General features: G+C 38.4%; 1 protein-coding gene across 1 annotated transcript in view; it reads right to left on the reverse strand.

Moving 5' to 3' along the window:
• Positions 1-22,899, reverse strand: part of LOC136863905 (acidic amino acid decarboxylase GADL1) — a 629,881-nt gene that overhangs the window by 208,050 nt on the left and 398,932 nt on the right. Inside the window, exon 7 of the mRNA XM_068226511.1 lies at positions 20,510-20,588. Coding sequence (XP_068082612.1) covers positions 20,510-20,588 — 79 coding nt within the window. The remainder of the gene's footprint in view (positions 1-20,509; positions 20,589-22,899) is intronic.

Genomic DNA, 22,899 nt, shown 5'->3' on the forward strand with positions numbered 1-22,899 from the left:
GGGTCTCCCATTTCATCAGCATCAACACCATCTTCTTGCTCCAGAACCAAATCATCTACATCTTTACCTTGATAAAATTGTTGGATATCTTAATGCCATCTTTCTGCTTTGCCTTCTTTGCATAGAATTGGCTTTCCATCTGAGCTCTTAATATTCATACAGTACCCTGATGAGATAGGCTCTATCTTTCATGATTTGATTTTGATACGAGAAATACAGATAAATAGGAATATTAAATGAATACAGTGTCAGTTTTGTGTGGACGGGATAATTTCAACATAGCTAGACATATCGCGACTGTCCGTCGCCACAGTGTAAGCTTGTCATTAAGGGGAAAATGTTTCTTGGCCAGAAGATAAGAGGATTAAAGCTAGAGCTCACAACAACGAAGTAATGACTTCGAGGAAGTGAAAGAGTATATATTTCGGACCAAGGGCGAGCAGATGTATCACCAATACCGAGAATGTGACGTGCCAGTTTTTGCACGCCCGAGGCATTTGTTGTTGTCAACGTTACAAGGAAGAGATTTCAAACTAACCGAAGCGGTGTTGACCAATGAGAAAATTTATCACAGGCCCGCAGATAAACCAACATGAGAAAAACTCAGAGTGAACTCCAGTTAGCTTCTCCGATAACAATAATTAAATTATTCCAACCACATAATTGAATAGAGGGGATTTTTTTGATATCGTTCCCATGTTGATTAATTGTAATCGTAATAAATTAAAGTAATGAATTCGTGGAAATGACCCACGCTATCTCGCCATTGGTCGAGATGAGCACGCCATCAGGGACGCCGAGTTAGCGCGCGAAAGATGGAGGACAGAAATTAAGTGATATTTCCATGATCACCGAACGATATGAGTTCAGAATACGACACATGAATGTGTATCGCCAGTGTATTAAGTAGGATAAAGCAAGAGATCCAAATCCACCTGCATATGCCGATTTAGGATAACCAACCCCCCTCTCCAGGAGCTGACCGCGGATGACCCCGGCGGGAAATCATATCGTCCATAAAAGTCAGTAGCGGACCTCACATCACTCAGTTCTTACCAGTCACCAGTCGTTATCGGTCACCAGTCGTGTCAGTCGTATGAAGTAGTTGAGACTCTGACACGTTGACTCTGTAAGTCAGTACCTCGGGACGCATTCGAAGTCAGTTAAAGCTGAAAGTGCGTGAATTATTAGGAGAATGAATACGAACAGTGAAATTATCCATAGTACCGAGTGTAACTAATCAGTACAACTGTATGTTGAAATTAATCAATGTCATGTGATTAAATAATAAATAACTAACGGAACGCCGATAGTACCTTTGGAAGGCAGTGTGCGGAGCCTGAAGTAAACACCTCAAGATAGACGGTGAATAACTATCCGAGCAGGGAATCATAGGAGCTAGGCGATTATCAAGACAGCTTAGAAATAAACCAGGAAGTGCCGGTTGAAGACGCGATACGCGCCGGTTCAAATGAACGACATTTCGTCGTAATGTGTCACGACGTGTGTTTCGGGCATATATGAAGAGTATATTGTGCGAGTGTCAGGGGTCTAGGAGCACCTATAAGTGTTGTTTTTTTGTTATTAGTATTCTTGTGTAAAATAGTGTAATAAGGTATTAATCATGGGTAGTCACCCAGAAATATTTTATGGTGTTAAATTTGTATTGTGCGACATGATGGACGAGTAGATCACCATGGGGCCGTAAGGCCTATATCTCATCTGCTACGAGACAATGGAATTCTACATAGGAATGAGTACACAATTTTGATATCTGGGGGATGTTATCGCGACTAAACGGGGTTCAGTGTAAATTAATTATGGTTACTTAACATGGTCCGCCTCCCGAGTCCATGATTTTCCTTTTTTGTTAGACGGACGAACTAATTTATATTAACGTAATAATGGGTTAGATTAATTAATTTGAGTATTTGTTTGTTGTATATAATGTAAATATGGGATATATTTCTTTCAATTAATGCATGCTGTTTGTAATACTTTGACTTAAGTTCATTTCAAGTGTTAAATTCCTTTTTTGTGCTAACCGATTTATTTGATTTTCAATCACTGCGGTGATCATTTGTATGTTAGTTAGGAATATTTTCTATTAGACAGCCAGATTATGAAAGAGCCAGAGTATGTAAAATTTGTGTTGCGTACGGAAGGTCATTAAAATACTAATAATAATCATGTTTGTGAGTTGACAAAGGAAAGTAAAATAATAATAATAATAATATTTGTGCGTTTGCGAGTTACAGTATAATAATAATATTTGGGCGTGTGCAAGTTAAAGTATAATAATAATAATGACGGTGCTTCGCGAGTTAGCCAGTGCAAATATAATAATCAATGTGGAGATGACATGTAGCGTTAAAGACTTTCATTCACGTAATCAGTTTGATTTTACGTAAATTTTTGATTTTACGTTTATGGACTTTAATTTAACCATTAAAATTTTGTTTAAAAGCGATATAGGCACGTGAATTAGAATGGTCACGATATGTTAAAAGCCCAGAATGATTTGAGCCCATATTTAGAGTTGGAAGTCATGAGGGACGAATATCCGGCGTGAAATAAATTGAGCCGTATTGTTTGTAATGATGAAATAGATGAATCTCAAGGCCTAAGATGATATAAATGCATATGCCGGTGTTATTAGTGGTAGAATCCACGCACCGAGGGTTATTTTATGAATTAAATGTTTGAAGAGTTCCGATGAAAGGAAATGGACTTCAAATTTGAAGGAATAGTTTAGCAATCGCCGGCATTGGAGGTATTTGCCCAGCCGCGATGTGCCATAGGTTGTGAGATGTGTCTTGGGAGGACAGGTGTCCCCATATAAAATTAACGGCAGTACGAAAGTGAAGGTACGGTCCCGAATACCGTGTTGTCCCGACCGATATAAAGCAGATCTTAGTGGTTCATAACGGGATTTAACATATGTGACTAAATTCTAAAGAGTGGAAAATAAAATATCATCTTTCCATTTTTAATAATAACAATAATCATACTCCAAGTGAATCTTGTCTTAAATCAAGTGCTTAGTGCCAAGATAAATCGGAATCGTAAAAAGGGGTTATGCGTTAAACATATTAAGAGTGAACTACCGTGTAACAGGCGAAATTAATTTTTTTAAAAATAATAATAATAATAATAAATAAAAACTAAGCTACTTTTTCTTGAAGAATTTTTTTTTATATTTTGGACATAATAATGATGTTGGGAGTAGAAATGGAAAATTTGAGATTTTAAACTAATAATAATAATAAATAAAATATTTGAAGAAGGAGAAGAAGAATAACCAATGAAGCTACTTTTTTTTATTTTAAATTTTTTTATGAAAATAATAAGAGCGAGAAGTTGAAGTATTATAGCAAGGGTGATTACGGGTTACGATAATCACGATTTCCATTAATAATAATAATAATAATAATAATGAAAAGTTGAAGGAGCAGAAGATAAAGAACTTGCAATAGTCATTTGAGAATAATACTTATGATGAAAGGAAATTAAGATATTTAATGGGCGATGATTCATTTTTACGAATATAATAATAATAATAATAATAATAATAAAAATAATAATAATAATATTTATGAGGAAGCTGATCATTATATTGTGCGGATAAATTAGGAGAAAGAACGACCCTTCGTTTGAAACGTCGGCAAGTGTTGGCATATAATCATCCCGGATGACAAATGATAATAATCAAAAATAGGATTATAATTGAAATTAATGATAATAATAAATTAATTGATGGTAGTCAAAGAATATGATAATGATCAGATAAAGAATGGTAATGATATTATTTAATAATCATAGGAGGAGATGATAGGGACAGTCATCCTGTGTCGAACTGCTCCGAACCAGATGTTGGGTTTTCACGGGGAGATTGTTAGCAGTAGATACGTAAATAACCCACGGACGGCATATGTTTTCATGGTCAGAGCATAGTAATGAACCTTTCCGTACGTCTTGTCGTATTGACAAGTGTAAATATTGAAATAGGCTTTGAGTTAATGAACTCTACCTGGCGTGTTTGTGAATCTGGAAATAATAGGCTAGAGTTTGTCCGTATTATAAATTCCCGTTTTTTCGAGGCGATAACATTTTCTACGGTGGGTGTCCGGCTCACCAGAATGTACATACCGGAAGTGTCTCATGTCCAAACGGAACGAGGAGACGACAGTAAAAAGTTACTGTCGTGCCTTCGTCTCCGAAAGAAGATCTCCAGCGGTGAAACGTCCAATCATACGGATGTGAATTCGATCCCCAGTAACCAATTGGGGCGAATTCACCAAATGTTTTACACTACCAGAGTAGTGAGGTAAAATCCAAGTATTATGTCATTTATTTTTCAGGATTAAAGTGTCCCAATGTAAAATTGTCATCATGTGTAGTATGCAAAAGAAGTAAATAAATTGCTCCTCATTGCAATTTCAATAGGAAACAGTTTCCATATCTTTTCATTGTAGTTAGTCCAATATGCCCATGGAATTTAAGTTGTCACTTCCCAGTCCTATTGTGGAGTCAAAAATTTGTATCCATGAATGAGTCGTCCCCCGTAACCTTAAATTTGCATGCCCCGTTCATCCCTGTGTTCATTTGATGCGCCGATATATATTTTTTGATTTTCTTTATATAAATTTTTTATCGTTTTCGAACTGATCACCCCTGAGATAAATGCTAGTCTGGGACTCAGGAGGTGAGCGGGTGCATACTGGCGCCCAACGTGGGGCCTATTGCATCATGTTTGTGCAACGGGTGACTTTATATTTTTTAGGCAAAAAAATCTCAACTTTTTGTTGTATTAGCGACGATATCATTAGCGACCAGCTCAGTGCCCGATTGCATTATAGATAGGCCCAGTTGTTTAACTTAAATGTAAACCCAATCGGGATATTTAATTAAATTTTGACCGCATCACGGTTAAGTTAAATAGTGGTTTTAGATATGTCAAGTAGTAATTCATGTTAAAGTAAGGTTAGTTTCGAACGGGGCTAGACTTGATAATTATACAAGAGTAGTTATTGCTATAAAGGCTCATTAAATTAATAATTCCGTATTCTATGAAATTAAAATTTGATTGTGATTTATTGTGAGACTGCACATAAACATAACTATCCATGGGCAGGAATTTTAGATAGGCAAAATTTATTAGGAATACTGTATTTGGTAAAAATGTGACTGAGAACCAGATTCAAGTATTAATAAAAAGATAATGGAACTGTGTAAGTTAAATTTAAATTATTTCAAGACAGGTGACTTCAAGTTTTCCATCGTTGTATTATCGATTGTTGTTGTTGTTATTGTCATAGTCTGGAGTGACTGATGATATCTAATTCAGGCATAATAAGCACGTGATGGCAATTAACATGCAAATTTGAATTACGATATATAATAATTCGCTATGTGAAAGCGAAAAATATTGTTTTGGTTTTGAATTTGGAAATTAAAAATTCTAGAAAATATTAACGAGGATATAACCGTATGATAAGGGCCTAGACCCACAATTGTCGTAATCGTGTGCGATAGGATGAGAGGCTGATCGACCCTCTTTTCTCATTTGATATAATGTCAGACGAAGGTGGGGAGCGTCCCCAAGGTGAACGGTTAGAAGGACAGGGAGAGGTGGAAGCTCTCACTTTGGAAGACTTGATGCGAGGTTTGGCTATAACGACGGAACAAATGCAGGCCGCTAGTGTTTCTACTAAACAGGAACTGACATCTATAATTCAGGCCGCGAGTGTTTCACTAGAGCGTAAAATTGAGACTAATAGACAGGAACTGACGGAACAAATACATGGCGCTAACGTTTCGTTAGAAAATAAATTCGGTATGGTACAGGCCGCGTGTGAATTTAATAAAATAAAACTCACAGAACAAATAGCTGAGGTTCATGCCGCCAGTATATCACTAGGACAGGAATTACGGGACCGAATGACCCAAGTCCAAGAGGCGTGTCATTTCGCTAAGGACGAATTGAAAGGGCATATCGACTCTTGTATTATTAGTGTCAATGAAAAGGTTGACCGAGTCAGGGATGAGGCGTTACTAGAACGTAACGAAATTAAGGAGAAATTAAAGGCCAGTATTCAGGAGATTTCAGCTCAGAGGTTGGTCGACCGCGAAGATTTAAAGGCGCACATCGAAGAGGTGAGGGTTGAATGTCGCAAGGAAAACGATATCATCCGAAGCCACGTGGAAAGTAAAGGTGCACATACTGCAAATACTTTGGACAGGCACGAAAAGGGAATCGATGAGTTACGAGGTGAAACTGTTCGTACCCTAGTACTAGTAGCCGGTCTCAGAAATGAAATTCAGGATATAAAGACGAATTCGGAAGATCGTAGCCGTAGACTCACACAGTGTGAGGAGGCAAATATAGCATTGTTCAGAAAGACTGATGGGTTGGCGGAACAAAGCCAGACGATCGCTGACACAGAGGTCAGAAGAGTGGAACAATTTAATGCACACACGGGGCAGAATTCAGTGGTCAAGCAAATGTCAGACAGTAATACCGAAAGGCTGGAAGAAATTAGAAAGGATCTGGAACAGGTCAAGGCCAGGTTAGAACAACCAGGGTCAGTTCAGGACTTCCATCTCCAGTACCGAGAGTTCGAGACCCCAGACAATCAGGGTTTTCATAAAAAGGAAGGCATGTCACAAGCCGATACGACCGGACTTAAGTTTGAAGTAGGAGACGGATCGTCATCATCATCAAATGCCCTTCCGACATCTGTGGTCCACGTCATCAAAATGTCAGATGACAAACCACCTAGATACAACGCTCGAGGACATATAACCCCTAAAGGCTTCATCCGCGAGATCACTAACTATATTAGTGAAAATAAAATTCCGGCGGAGCGGCAATTACGAACTGTAGAGAAGTTTTTGGACGAAGCACCTGCAATGTGGTTCAGGGCCTTCTTATACACATTCGAGGATTTCATGGGATTCCGACAGGCGTTTTTGCAAAAATTCTCGAGTATCCAAGAACAGCAAGATCTTAGGTTGGAGTTGTATTCTAGACGTTATTCAACATCGTCCCCAACTAAATATTCAGAGTATTTCGTATCCCAATTTCATAAGATGCGGGAATTAGACAATCCGGTCAGTGAGACAGAACTCATTAGCGCTATCGGGAAGCAGTTACCATTTGAGGTCCAGCGGATGATGATTGCGTCGAATATTCAGACTGCAGTACAAGCGGAAGCTCTGTTACGTCAATTAGATCAGACCACGTATCACTCTAATCAGAGGCAACCCAGGCCTAGAGAGCAACAGATAAATAACGTCGAGAGGCAGACGGAAACTAGAACCATCAGTACTAGAAGTCAAGGAACGAGTACCGATCCAGAACCCAAGAGGATGTATGATCCAGGATGGAGACCCCGACAATGGAATCACGGAGGAGGATTTGCGGAAGGCAACTGGCAAACGAAGCATGTTAAATTCCATGACGGAACGGGATATCGTGGATATCGGAATGGAAGGAGCGAAACTCAGCCGTACCACCGAAGAAATCAGAATAACCGAAGGCATTACACGGAGGAATACCGTAGAAATGGGGATGATCGACACCCAGAAACCCAGCAGTACCTCGATGAGCTGAAGAAGAGGAAATGGAAGGAGGCAATCCAAAATCATGACCGAAAGGATGACCAGCCATGTAGTGTTTGGGACCGAGACGATGGGAAACCATACATAGAGGCGACGATACAAACTATGGAGGAGCTACATCAGGAGACCAAGCAATATTTAGAAGACAAATGGAAGAAGGAGGCTAATGGTGGTCGCAACGGGGAAAGGAACGCGCCGTTGTCATATTCTCAATATAGTAGCCAGCTAAATCCAAACGCCCCTAGATTCGAGGACGAACGACAACTCGGTGCTAGGAGGAAAACGACAGAGTTTCAATAAAGCAGAGGACGACCAAGAAGAAGACGAGGACGAAGGAGAGGATGATGAAGAAGAAGATGGAAGAGAAGAAGAAGTCCAACTGATCCATAGGCAAATAGAAGCAAGACCATGCCCAGAATGCCGAGAGATCGACAGTGATGTCCAAGATTTCGTTAACAGGATCCACCTGATTCAACGAGAGAATGAAGAATTGAGACTCAATAACCAGAATCTGCGGGACGAAATTCGTCACCATCGAAAAGGAACGAAAGCAGTAATCAAATCATGACGAAAGTATGATGCGGATATATAAAAAAAATCTCATGATTATCACAAGATTTTTTTACCGAGCAACAGGAAAATGTACCCTGATGAGATAGGCTCTATCTTTCATGATTTGATTTTGATACGAGAAATACAGATAAATAGGAATATTAAATGAATACAGTGTCAGTTTTGTGTGGACGGGATAATTTCAACATAGCTAGACATATCGCGACTGTCCGTCGCCACAGTGTAAGCTTGTCATTAAGGGGAAAATGTTTCTTGGCCAGAAGATAAGAGGATTAAAGCTAGAGCTCACAACAACGAAGTAATGACTTCGAGGAAGTGAAAGAGTATATATTTCGGACCAAGGGCGAGCAGATGTATCACCAATACCGAGAATGTGACGTGCCAGTTTTTGCACGCCCGAGGCATTTGTTGTTGTCAACGTTACAAGGAAGAGATTTCAAACTAACCGAAGCGGTGTTGACCAATGAGAAAATTTATCACAGGCCCGCAGATAAACCAACATGAGAAAAACTCAGAGTGAACTCCAGTTAGCTTCTCCGATAACAATAATTAAATTATTCCAACCACATAATTGAATAGAGGGGATTTTTGTGATATCGTTCCCATGTTGATTAATTGTAATCGTAATAAATTAAAGTAATGAATTCGTGGAAATGACCCACGCTATCTCGCCATTGGTCGAGATGAGCACGCCATCAGGGACGCCGAGTTAGCGCGCGAAAGATGGAGGACAGAAATTAAGTGATATTTCCATGATCACCGAACGATATGAGTTCAGAATACGACACATGAATGTGTATCGCCAGTGTATTAAGTAGGATAAAGCAAGAGATCCAAATCCACCTGCATATGCCGATTTAGGATAACCAACCCCCCTCTCCAGGAGCTGACCGCGGATGACCCCGGCGGGAAATCATATCGTCCATAAAAGTCAGTAGCGGACCTCACATCACTCAGTTCTTATCAGTCACCAGTCGTTATCGGTCACCAGTCGTGTCAGTCGTATGAAGTAGTTGAGACTCTGACACGTTGACTCTGTAAGTCAGTACCTCGGGACGCATTCGAAGTCAGTTAAAGCTGAAAGTGCGTGAATTATTAGGAGAATGAATACGAACAGTGAAATTATCCATAGTACCGAGTGTAACTAATCAGTACAACTGTATGTTGAAATTAATCAATGTCATGTGATTAAATAATAAATAACTAACGGAACGCCGATAGTACCTTTGGAAGGCAGTGTGCGGAGCCTGAAGTAAACACCTCAAGATAGACGGTGAATAACTATCCGAGCAGGGAATCATAGGAGCTAGGCGATTATCAAGACAGCTTAGAAATAAACCAGGAAGTGCCGGTTGAAGACGCGATACGCGCCGGTTCAAATGAACGACATTTCGTCGTAATGTGTCACGACGTGTGTTTCGGGCGTATATGAAGAGTATATTGTGCGAGTGTCAGGGGTCTAGGAGCACCAATAAGTGTTGTTTTTTTTGTTATTAGTATTCTTGTGTAAAATAGTGTAATAAGGTATTAATCATGGGTAGTCACCCAGAAATATTTTATGGTGTTAAATTTGTATTGTGCGACATGATGGACGAGTAGATCACCATGGGGCCGTAAGGCCTATATCTCATCTGCTACGAGACAATGGAATTCTACATAGGAATGAGTACGCAATTTTGATATCTGGGGGATGTTATCGCGACTAAACGGGGTTCAGTGTAAATTAATTATGGTTACTTAACATGGTCCGCCTCCCGAGTCCATAATTTTCCTTTTTTGTTAGACGGACGAACTAATTTATATTAACGTAATAATGGGTTAGATTAATTAATTTGAGTATTTGTTTGTTGTATATAATGTAAATATGGGATATATTTCTTTCAATTAATGCATGCTGTTTGTAATACTTTGACTTAAGTTCATTTCAAGTGTTAAATTCCTTTTTGTTTGTGCTAACCCATTTATTTGATTTTCAATCACTGCGATGATCATTTGTATGTTAGTTAGGAATATTTTCTATTAGACAGCCAGATTATGAAAGAGCCAGAGTATGTAAAATTTGTGTTGCGTACGGAAGGTCATTAAAATACTAATAATAATCATGTTTGTGAGTTGAAAAAGGAAAGTAAAATAATAATAATAATAATAATAATAATAATAATAATAATAATAATAATAATAATAATAATATTTGTGCGTTTGCGAGTTACAGTATAATAATAATATTTGGGCGTGTGCAAGTTAAAGTATAATAATAATAATGACGGTGCTTCGCGAGTTAGCCAGTGCAAATATAATAATCAATGTGGAGATGACATGTAGCGTTAAAGACTTTCATTCGCGTAATCAGTTTGATTTTACGTAAATTTTTGATTTTACGTTTTTGGACTTTAATTTAACCATTAAAATTTTGTTTAAAAGCGATATAGGCACGTGAATTAGAATGGTCACGATATGTTAAAAGCCCAGAATGATTTGAGCCCATATTTAGAGTTGGAAGTCATGAGGGACGAATATCCGGCGTGAAATAAATTTAGCCGTATTGTTTGTAATGATGAAATAGATGAATCTCAAGGCCTAAGATGATATAAATGCATATGCCGGTGTTATTAGTGGTAGAATCCACGCACCGAGGATTATTTTATGAATTAAATGTTTGAAGAGTTCCGATGAAAGGAAATGGACTTCAAATTTGAAGGAATAGTTTAGCAATCGCCGGCATTGGAGGTATTTGCCCAGCCGCGATGTGCCATAGGTTGTGAGATGTGTCTTGGGAGGACAGGTGTCCCCATATAAAATTAACGGCAGTACGAACGTGAAGGTACGGTCCCGAATACCGTGTTGTCCCGACCGATATAAAGCAGATCTTAGTGGTTCATAACGGGATTTAACATATGTGACTAAATTCTAAAGAGTGGAAATTAAAATATCATCTTTCCATTTTTAATAACAATAATCATACTCCAAGTGAATCTTGTCTTAAATCAAGTGCTTAGTGTCAAGATAAATCGGAATCGTAAAAAGGGGTTATGCGTTAAACATATTAAGAGTGAACTACCTTGTAACAGGCGAAATTATTTTTTTAAAAAATAATAATAATAATAAATAAAAACTAAGCTACTTTTTTTGAAGAATTTTTTTTTATATTTTGGACATAATAATGATGTTGGGAGTAGAAATGGAAAATTTGAGATTTTTAACTAATAATAATAATAAATAAAATAATTGAAGAAGGAGAAAAAGAATAACCAATGAAGCTACTTTTTTTATTTTAAATTTCTTCTTTTATGAAAATAATAAGAGCGAGAAGTTGAAGTATTATAGCAAGGATGATTACGGGTTACGATAATCACGATTTCCATTAATAATAATATTAATAATAATAATAATAATAATAATAATAATAATAATAATAATGAAAAGTTGAAGGAGCAGAAGATAAAGAACTTGCAATAGTCATTTGAGAATAATACTTACGATGAAAGGAAATTAAGATATTTAATGGGCGATGATTCATTGTTACGAATATAATAATAATAATAATAATAATAATAATAATAATAATAATAATAATAATAATATTTATGAGGAAGCTGATCATTATATTGTGCGGATAAATTAGGAGGAAGAACGACCCTTCGTTTGAAACGTCGGCAAGGGTTGGCATATAATCATCCCGGATGACAAATGATAATAATCAAAAATAGGATTATAATTGAAATTAATGATAATAATAAATTAATTGATGGTAGTCAAAGAATATAATAATGATCAGATAAAGAATGGTAATGATATTATTTAATAATCATATGAGGAGATGATAGGGACAGTCATCCTGTGTCGAACTGCTCCGAGCCAGATGTTGGGTTTTCACGGGGAGATTGTTAGCAGTAGATACGTAAATAACCCACGGACGGCATATGTTTTCATGGTCAGAGCATAGTAATGAACCTTTCCGTACGTCTTGTCGTATTGACAAGTGTAAATATTGAAATAGGCTTTGAGTTAATGAACTCTACCTGGCGTGTTTGTGAATCTGGAAATAATAGGCTAGAGTTTGTCCGTATTATAAATTCCCGTTTTTTCGAGGCGATAACATTTTCTACGGTGCGTGTCCGGCTCACCAGAATGTACATACCGGAAGTGTCTCATGTCCAAACGGAACGAGGAGACGACAGTAAAAAGTTACTGTCGTGCCTTCGTCTCCGAAAGAAGATCTCCAGCGGTGAAACGTCCAATCATACGGATGTGAATTCGATCCCCAGTAACCAATTGGGGCGAATTCACCAAATGTTTTACACTACCAGAGTAGTGAGGTAAAATCCAAGTATTATGTCATTTATTTTTCAGGATTAAAGTGTCCCAATGTAAAATTGTCATCATGTGTAGTATGCAAAAGAAGTAAATAAATTGCTCCTCATTGCAATTTCAATAGGAAACAGTTTCCATATCTTTTCATTGTAGTTAGTCCAATATGCCCATGGAATTTAAGTTGTCACTTCCCAGTCCTATTGTGGAGTCAAAAATTTGTATCCATGAATGAGTCGTCCCCCGTAACCTTAAATTTGCATGCCCCGTTCATCCCTGTGTTCATTTGATGCGCCGACATATATACTTTTTGATTTTCTTTATATAAATTTTTTTATCGTTTTCGAACTGATCACCCCTGAGATAAATGCTAGTCTGGGACTCAGGAGGTGAGCGGGTGCAATACAGCCAGATTTCGTTTCTCTAAATGTTACCTTGATTTTTCTGTATGCAGCATCTACCTTTCCTAGGTCCATACAACCTCGGATATCCCTGAACATCTCCTTCAGCCATTCTTCCTTAGCTACCTTTCAATTTCTATCCACTTCATTCTTGAATCGTCTGTAACCTTTTCTGCCCTCTTCATTTCTAGCAGTCTTCTACTTTCGTCCTTCAACAGTCAGATCTAGTATATCCTGAGTCATCCATTGAATCTTAGTTGATTGGTATTGCTTCATAACATTTCTTTAGCATCCCTACTCACTTAATTTTTCATGACTGTCCACTCTTCCTCTATTGTTTCCTTCAGCCTTTTCATTTAGTCCTTGTGCTACATGTTCCTTGAAACAATCCCTCACACTCTTTTCTTTCAAACTGTCTAGATTCCATCTCCTTGCATTCCTTCCATTCTTCAATTTCTTCAACTTCAGATGGCATTTTGTTACAAACAAGTTGTGGTCAGAATCTACGTCTGCTCCTGGGAAAGTTTCGCAATCCAACACCCGGTTTCTGAATCTCTGCCTAATACCTTCCAGTGTCTCTAGGTTTCGTCCACGTATACAGCCGTCATTTGTGGTATTAGAACCAAGTATTGGCAGGGACTAGATTATGATCAGTGCAAATTTCAACCTGCCGACTTCCTCTTTCGTTACTTTGTCCCCATCCGAATTCTCCTACTATATTACCTTCTCTTCCTCGGCCTACCACCGCATTACAGTCTTCCAAAACAACTAGATTCTCGTCACCTCTTACATATTGTATAAAATCTTCTAACTCTTCATATATTATTTCGAATTCCTCATCATCCGCTGAACTAGTAGGCATAGAGACCTGCACTATCGTGGTGGGCATTGGTTTCGTATCTATCTTGACGACAATAATTCTATCACTATGCTGGTCGTAGTAGCTTACCCGCTGCCCTATTTCCTTATTCATTATTAAACGAACTTCTGCTTTTCCCCTGTTTAATTCTGTGTTGATAATTCCGTAGTTGCCTGACCAAAAATTCCGTTCTTCCTGCCAACGTACTTCACTTATACCAACTACATCTTGCTTTAGTCTATCCATCTCCCTTTTCAGATTATCTAACCTACCACAACGATTCAAACTTCGAACATTCCACGCTCCGACTCACAGAATGTCAGTATCCAGCTTCCTGATGATCGCCCCCTCTCGTGTAGTCTCCACCCAGAGATCCGAATGGAGACTAGTTTAACTCCGCAATATTTTACCAGGGAGGAAGCTATCATCTGTACATCATTCATACAGAGCGAGCTGCATGTCCTCGGGAGTTAGCAGTATCAACACAGCTAAGCAGTGTTGAGGATTATTACAAGGCCATATCAGTCAATCATCTAGACTGCCGCCCTTGCAACTTCTGAAAGGCTGTTACTCCCTTTCGATGAACAATTCGTTAGTCTGTTCTCTCAACAGATACCCATCTGATATCGTTGCATCTGCTTTATTGGGGCCCGCAAGCATCCCCACATGGTTCGCAGGGAGGCGAATATTGTTACACTACTATACAATTAATAATGATAGCCCTTTATCATGATCATTATTTTGTGCGTCTACATCGCACACTATGGAACAGAAAGAAGAATATGTCCACACGGTTACAGACAATCGTCTTCATAAAGAAAAAGCTGTGAAAGTGCATGCTGTTTACATGCTAATTCACAACACCTTATTTATCTCACACATGTAAGTGAGGCTATTAAGATGTTTTATAAACATAGATCTTTATATCAGAAGCCAAAACATCTGATTCAATGTTTACCACCAGGATTATTATCTGTGTATGCTGCTCCTTTCGTAAATGCTTTTTGGGACATCCTTCCTCTCCACAGTAAGATGTCAGTCGATGTTGCTTTATGCAGACTCTTTCAACGTGATTACAAGCACCGAGGTAAAAATTGTTTGGATGAAATGAAATGTATGGCTTTTAGTGCCGGGATATCCCAGGACGGGTTCGGCTCGCCAGGTGCAGGTCTTTCTTTTTGACTCCCGTAGGCGACCTGCGCGTCGTGATGAGGATGAAATGATGATGAAGACAACACATACACCCAGCCCCCGTGCCATTGGAATTAAGCAGTTAAGGTTAAAATCCCCGACCCGGCCAGGAATTGAACCCGGGACCCTCAGAACCGAAGGCCAGTACGCTGACCGTTCAGCCAACGTGTTGGACATTGTTCGGATATTTGGGATGGACCTAATCCTAAGACTGAAAACTGCACACAGTATGGATGAAATTTTTCCCGTCATAAATAACAACACATGAATAACAACACGTGAATAACAACAAGGTAGGAATTGCATTAACTTCTTTGTAAAGCATAACATTCATAGTATAATATATTTACTGTAAATATAATTTCAGAAACCATAAATGTTTTGTTTAATTTGAATGTTGCAGGGGGCATTACATTTTTGGAAGCATGCTACCAATTCGCAGTAAGCTGTTAAGGAGTACAGCAAACTTGTCGACAGCATAACCAAGACTGTTGTATAACGGGTAGTAGTTTGTTTAATTTTGTAAATATTTATACATTAAATATTTTATTAAATTCAAAATGTTCTACTTATTGCATTCCCTTTGCCTCCTTACACCTTTCGAAAATATTCACACTCATACTATCTATAAAGGCTTGAGTTTTACCATTGAGTAACCTTTCTTACACACTACATAATTCATTCTCATTTCACACCCTTAGCTCCTTAAACTTTCTTTCACATCCACTTTCTAGTCTATACGTTCATGCCTGCACAATAGAAACCTCACCGTCGCCATTTAACTTATTTTAAACCGAAATAAGATTATGAACCTTCTTGTTTTAATTTTATTACACAATCTCTCCTTACCACTCATAAATACCTGTCTAATCCCCCCCCCCGTTCTCCCATTATTTTATAATCCTTTTTTTCTCATCCCCTTTTTCCAATACTTCCAGGTTTTGTTACTTAAAGTTTATGTCTTACCTTTTCAGTATCATTACAGTTACTGAGTAAGTGTAGATCATGGCCTGTTGCCCCACATAATACGCATAGTTATTTTTTCTTTACCCTTTGTCCATCACTTATTCTTGAATAAACCCATCAGCCACCGTAGTAATTCTCCTCTGTTCAACCTATCTACGTTCCTAATATTTAACACAGGCACTTCCATTACTTTATTATAAACACTAAGCGATCCACTATTCCTGCACTCTTCCCTCAGTTTTTGTCTGTGAATATTTCTAATCCTCCTTAAAGCACCCTCCGTCACCTAACTTCTTCTTCCAAACGTCGTCCCACATGTACCCCATTCCCACTATCTCCAAGTATACTTTAAGTTTTTGTAGCCAGCACCCCGAATATTTGTCTGTAAGTAAGTAATTCGTCTTTATTTGTGGCGAAGTTAGGGCTCATATACTTAAGCACAACATTTAAAATAATTAACATACATATACTTTTAAATACAACTAATCTTTTTAATAACTTAGTACTAATAGCAAATATGGATAAAATAATAAAATAAATAATTATAGAATGTAAAACATGACAATATAAATGAACACTACAATAATTATAAAACTAACACTAGTAATAATAAGAGAAGGAAATACAGTAAAAACCTATAACTAACAAATACACTTCTAATTTTTAAGAAAATAATCTCATTAACGCACACATTCACGCTACGCAAATCGAAAAAGTCAGCTAGAGGTATTCAGCAAGCTATTTCGGCGATCCATCTTAAATCTTCTACGAGAACGTAACCCCCTAATGGTAGCAGGGAGGGTATTCCACTCCCTAGTGGCAGTGACTACAAAGGAGCGGTTGTAAGTCCTGGAGTGACTGAGAGATATTGTTAAACAGTAGCCAGTTCGTGTATCGTGGTTATGATAGGAGAAGAGATAATTTAAGTTTGATGAGAGATAATTCGGTACACCTGAATTTAGAACTCCATGCAGAAGGGACAACGTGTGGATACTGCGACGCTCATGAACACGAAGCCAAGACAACTTCCTATAATAAGGTGAAATGTGAGAATCATATCGCAGCTTAAATATAAAACGTATACAGGAGTTTAAGCTCCATTCAAGTATCTTGTTACCGTCTTGAGATATGTCCGCAAGTACAGTATCGCAGTAGTCTAGAATTGGTAAGATTAGGGATTTTACCAGTTGTATTTTAAGATGTTTTGGAAATATGGTAGAGAACCGTTTGAGAGGAAAAAAGGGATTTCTACACTTTACGGCGTGTAAATGTCACTTGTTCATTCCAATTAAGTGTCTCAGTAATGATAACACCTAAGTTTCTTCCTGACGTACAATAGGGCACGACATTATTATCTAAAATAATTGGGGGTACATGTCTACTTTTTAACAAGTTAAGGTTTCTTTTGGTACCAAATTTAATAATCTGAGTATTACGTCGGTCTATTTTCAGTCCGAATTCGTTTTACGGGAGCGAAAGCTGGGTGGACTCAGGATATCTTATTCATAAGTTAGAAGTAACAGACATGAAAGTAGCAAGAATGATTCCTGTACAAACAGGTGGGTACAATGGCAGGTGGGTACTCGGAATGAGGAGATCAAGGCTAATTTAGGAATGAACTCGATGGATGAAGCTGTACGCATAAACCGGCTTCGGTAGTGGGGTCATGTGAGGCGAATGGAGGAGGATAGGTTACCTACAAGAATAATGGACTCTGCTACGGAGGGTAAGAGAAGTAGAGGTAGACCAAGACGACGATGGTTAGACTCGGTTTCTAACGATTTAAAGATAAGATGTATAGAACTAAATGAGGCCACAACACTAGTTGCAAATCGAGGATTGTGGCGACGTATATTAAATTCACAGAGGCTTGCAGACTGAACGCTGAAAGGCATAACAGTCTATAATGATAATGTATGTATGTATGTATGTATGTATGTATGTATGTATGAGTTTTGTTAGGATTTCTGTTATTTTTGGCATAGTCATTCAGTCATCTTAAGTCAAAATTTACTCCGTCGGTGGCTATATCTATGTCTTGTGGATACGAGTGGTAATAAATGTGAAGCATCTGCATAGATATGGTACTTGATATAATTCAATAAAAACCCTATGTCGTTCACACTAACAACAAATAAAAGTGGGCTCAAAACCGACCCCTGAATGACACCTATAGACTTGTTATGCCATCCTGAATACATTGTTCTCACTGATACTCGGTACCGACGGTTAGTAAGGTAGGAGTTAACAAATTTAAGAGATGTCTCATTAAAGTTGAGACTACGGAATTTTAGCAGTAGTAACCCAGGGCTAACTGTGTCAAAGGCGCTGCTTAGGTCTAGTAGTGTTGCTACAGTCACATATCGTTGGTCTGTTCCAAGTCTGATATCGTCCGTAATCCGCAGTAATGCTGTTGCGGTACTATGTCCTTTTAAAAGCCGGATTGAAAAGGGTCAAGGAGGGATTACTGGGTCAGGTATACAGTGATTTGTGCATGAATCAGACGTTCGAGTGCTTTTGCGAGGGGCGGTAGGATGGACACATGGCGGTAATCTGATGGAAAATCCAAGGTAGTGTTTTTCGGGATTCGCCTTATTAGTGCGTCTTTCCAAACGTTAGGGAATACTCCATTGGTCAGGCAGTAGTTGAATATGTGAGTCAGTATTGGCGGTACAGCCCCGATGATGATTTAATTAATTTTATTGAGATACCATCATTACCTGTCGTATCGGAGGTGATATAGTACAGCACACGTTTAACATCGTTTGCACTAACGGTATGGAAAGATATCTGGTCGCATTAGGAACGGCATGCTGACTTTGTGGGGTTAGCTGGTAATGGAACTGGTCCGACTTTAGGCTGAGAAAAGTAATCATTTAACGTATCTAGAGATATGGTGGGAATGTGCTTGGTTTAAATTGGTTTAAATTGTTATTTCCCGCTAATTTTTGAAAGTAGTGGCATTTACTGTTTCTAATTAGCTGTTTAACTTTGTTTCTCGTTTTCCTGTATTGCTCAAAGTCATCGTTGTCACGTGTTCGTCTGAATTGTCTGTACCAACGGTCACGGCTGGCCATAGCAGATCTTATTTCGGTCGTTGTTGTTGTTGTTGTTGTTCGTACGCAGTCTGAAGCAGCCTCCCTCCTGCCCCTCTTTTCAAATTCATCCACTATTTGACTACTCGTTTCACACACTCACCCTCTATTTCGTCCCAGCACATTAATTCCACCCCAGCATTCGCTTTGCATTGAGGGAGCCCCATCACCGCCTTACTATATTTACTCATTTACCGTCATTTTCTCCAGCCCCCATACTTCTGCCCCATTTCGAAACACTTGCACCAAGCTTCTCTGGAGGCCATTAACCTGGTTATAGATAACGGAAATACACTGGAAAACCATTAATTACTGTATCATAGCCTGAATAACGAATTATTCACAAACCGTCTTTTAAAAAGCCGAGGTGCAAGTTAAACCAAAACTCCAGAACCAACACCCCTCCAACAACCTCAACTCAACTGTGTAGCCTGTGCAAGATAATGTTCACGGATTGAATACAGAAAAGACAAGATGCATCGAACTATCACGTAAATTCCAAACAAACTCTGGGACAAAATGTTCACAGACGGAATACAGGAAAGGCAAGGTGAATCGAATTAATAGCGAACCTCGCCTCACATCTACTCTTCTCTGTAGGCGGAAGCCGTTGTTAGCTCCGAAAGTATAGATGAAAGTACGTAAATTACATCTTAATCAAAATTATTAGTTTCTTGAAGTGTTTAAACAATCTGCTTTTAAATTTGACGTTTTTTTATTGCAAACTGTAAAATAGAAACAGTTATAATGGGCTATGTATGAATGATAGCTATATGTTGTCGAGGACATTATTGTAGAAGTTTTTGAGCTGAATAACTCTTGGAGACATGGTTTAGATGTAGATTTAACGGTTTAGCCAGCGTCAGCTGAAACGGTGCACGGGCGACAGATTTTTCCTTGACTTGCTTCACCGAAATTGTTACATTTCCATATTTTAGAAAGGAGATCCATTGGAAAAACGAAAACGAAGATACCGCATAAAGTAGAGATGAAAATTTCATACCATAAATGACCCTTGAATATACGTTAGTTACATGAGGTGAATGAAGAATTTGCCTTTGTAAGGATTAATTTGAAATGCTGTTTCAAAATTTTACGTAGATTTTTATTGCTAACTGTAACATAGTGGGCTGCGTTAATGATAGAAGTATAATATGGCGGACTTCTTTGCAGAACTTCTTATGCCGAACAATTTTACCCGCATATTAGCGATGTATATCTAATGGTTTAGCAAGCGTTATCAAAAAAGTAGCACGGAAGGTGATTTTTCTTTTGTTGCATCACTGAAGTCGTTACTGCTCGGCTTCTTTTGGTCATAGATGAAAGTTTCCATAAAGAAGCATTTCTTGAAGAATGCTTTATAGAATGGTGATAACCGTAACAAAATCCATCTAGTGGTTCTCGGGATTAGCCGCCACAGATCGAGGACTTTACTTCACAAAATGTACAGGTATACAGTGTCTCGTAAGTTATTGCATGAGGATCAATTTTACCTTTTCTTTGATTAGGAGAACAGAACATTGCAGTGGTGCACCTAGCATCTTGTGAGGATTCCAAGCAACTGAATCAGCTCTGAAAAGTTAACAAGAATACAAACATTATAGACGATCTTTTTTAGCTCATGTTTTAAAATATCATTCTTGTGTAAAAGTTAATTTGTACCTAATGACACTCAAGAATTTTGCCGATATAATTATGTTAAACGTCATATGCATACGTGAAATCCTTTAATAGACTCAAATAACATGTGAAACTTAAGATTCCCTTTGGAAGTAGGTTCAGATTTTGTACTAAAATTTTAATAAGAACGGAATAAAAGTGCAGATTTAATATAAGTGAACAAGAACAATGCATTACATAGTGAATGTAAATTGCTGTCCTGAAAATGATCAAAACCAACGGTAATATAGGCCTAAATTATAAACTTTTGAGCACTTGTGATGTTATTCAAATACTCAGTTTGTTGGATAATCCATGGTATTTGTACTCCCACCGCGCTCCACTAGTACAACAATCAGCACCCTACCCCATCATTAAAATATAAGTGTTGACTTTCAGTCCTTAGGCAATTGTTCAGGGTATTACAGTGTCAATCAATTTTGTTTACCAATAGAGTGGCAATTTTAAAGCTAGCAAATCTGCATTTGGAACTTGTACATTTTTCCATTCCTCATTTTGTATTTTATGTCATTTGAGAAATTTTAAGACACATATCTGACAGGAAGAAATCTACATTATGTAAGTTTTCACGTCTCAATAGTTCACTTATATTATAAATTATGTTCGACCTGCTGGAAATATTTCACGTTCTAACGGTTAAGTGAGTAACACCGAATACACAATATTCTGAATAATTTTCATACATGAATCTTCGGAATGATACTACTTCTGCCGGGTTCCTAAATACAACACATTTACTCAACAACAGCTCTTAACTGAAATAAATATTCCTAGAATACCAAGGGGGTTGACGGGAAATACTGTAACGATTAGGCGGGGTGGTAAATAAGCACAGAAATTGGTACCGTTAAACTTCTAAAATTTATTATCTTATTACTAACACACACACGTATACCGAGATCACAACGTAAACTCACACAATTACACAGACCTTGCTCTAACTTACTCTCGCTGTTTATTCACACTAATTCGCACAGTGTTCGTTAACTATAAGTAGAGTCTCACTCAGTTCACAGCCTGCACACGTCAGTCTCGCGGTCCACGCACTCCGGTGGAACTCCGTTCAGAGCCCCACTCCGCTGCTGCACACACAGCAGCTAAATAGACCATCAGACCCACCACCATACGGCAGCAGGCGTACAGACTGCCGCACTCAAGTCACACTCGCCCACTTACTGAGCTGACACTGAGCTCAACTCACTTCAACACATATGGGCTTTTGGGCTTATGGAATGTCAATGAAATAAGTTCAAAATTATTACGTTTCGCTGAGAAAATTGGCCCCTCGTCTTCGTACTAAAATCTTGGCTGATCACGAGGAAGTCTTCCACAATAATGGGGGCTTGAATTTAAGAACGCTTTACCGTTGGAGCTGTCGTGGTACGATCGTTCATCACCGGGCGGCTCGCTGTGCGCTGGCACAGCGTTCCAAGCGGGAGCTGACGACAAAATTAAGCTCCAGTTAGAATTATCTATCACAGAGTGGGTTCGTCTCACTCATTTTGCTTTCATGGATCCTAAGGCATGTGTAACAATTGTAACAATTGATCCCGATGACGTCAGTTCGTATAGTGAAAAGCCAGGTACTTCAATTGAAATTATTTTGTAAAACATTTCATGTAACTTAAACCATGCTTTCGTGCCCTTCCATCCTAAAAAAATTTTATGTCTTCTTTACATTATCCCTTTCATTCCCACTGAGACATATAAGTTCCGCAAGGTCATCAAGCAATACCACTGGGATTTAATTCAATGATAATAGCATAGGACCGTGTCCCACTGGTTATGTATACGTTTGTTAGCTTTATCATTGCCATAAATTTTCAACAGAAGGCACTTGATCTCAGTTTTCTTCACAGAACGGGAGAATGTCTGTAAGGGTCACTGTTTTCGCGCCAATTCACGGAGGTTGCATTCTTGTATTCATTGTGTAGCAAACATAGGTGTTCATAGCGATAATAAATACTACTTTCGTGCATCTTACATATTATTATATCAGGTTAGTGCAATGTTATGTCTAATTCCTTTACAATGGGACACATATAAGCTACTGGTAGTTTTCGTTGGGACATATAGTCCCAATGCCGGGCTGAGTGGTTCAGACGGTTGAGGCGCTGGCCTTCTGACCCCAAATTCGGCAGGTTCGATCCTGGCTCAGTCCGATGGTATTTGAAGGTGCTCAAATCCGTCAGCCTCACGTTGG

The sequence above is a fragment of the Anabrus simplex genome, chromosome 2 (genome assembly GCF_040414725.1).
Source record: "Anabrus simplex isolate iqAnaSimp1 chromosome 2, ASM4041472v1, whole genome shotgun sequence".
In the NCBI taxonomy this organism is placed as follows: domain Eukaryota; kingdom Metazoa; phylum Arthropoda; class Insecta; order Orthoptera; family Tettigoniidae; genus Anabrus; species Anabrus simplex.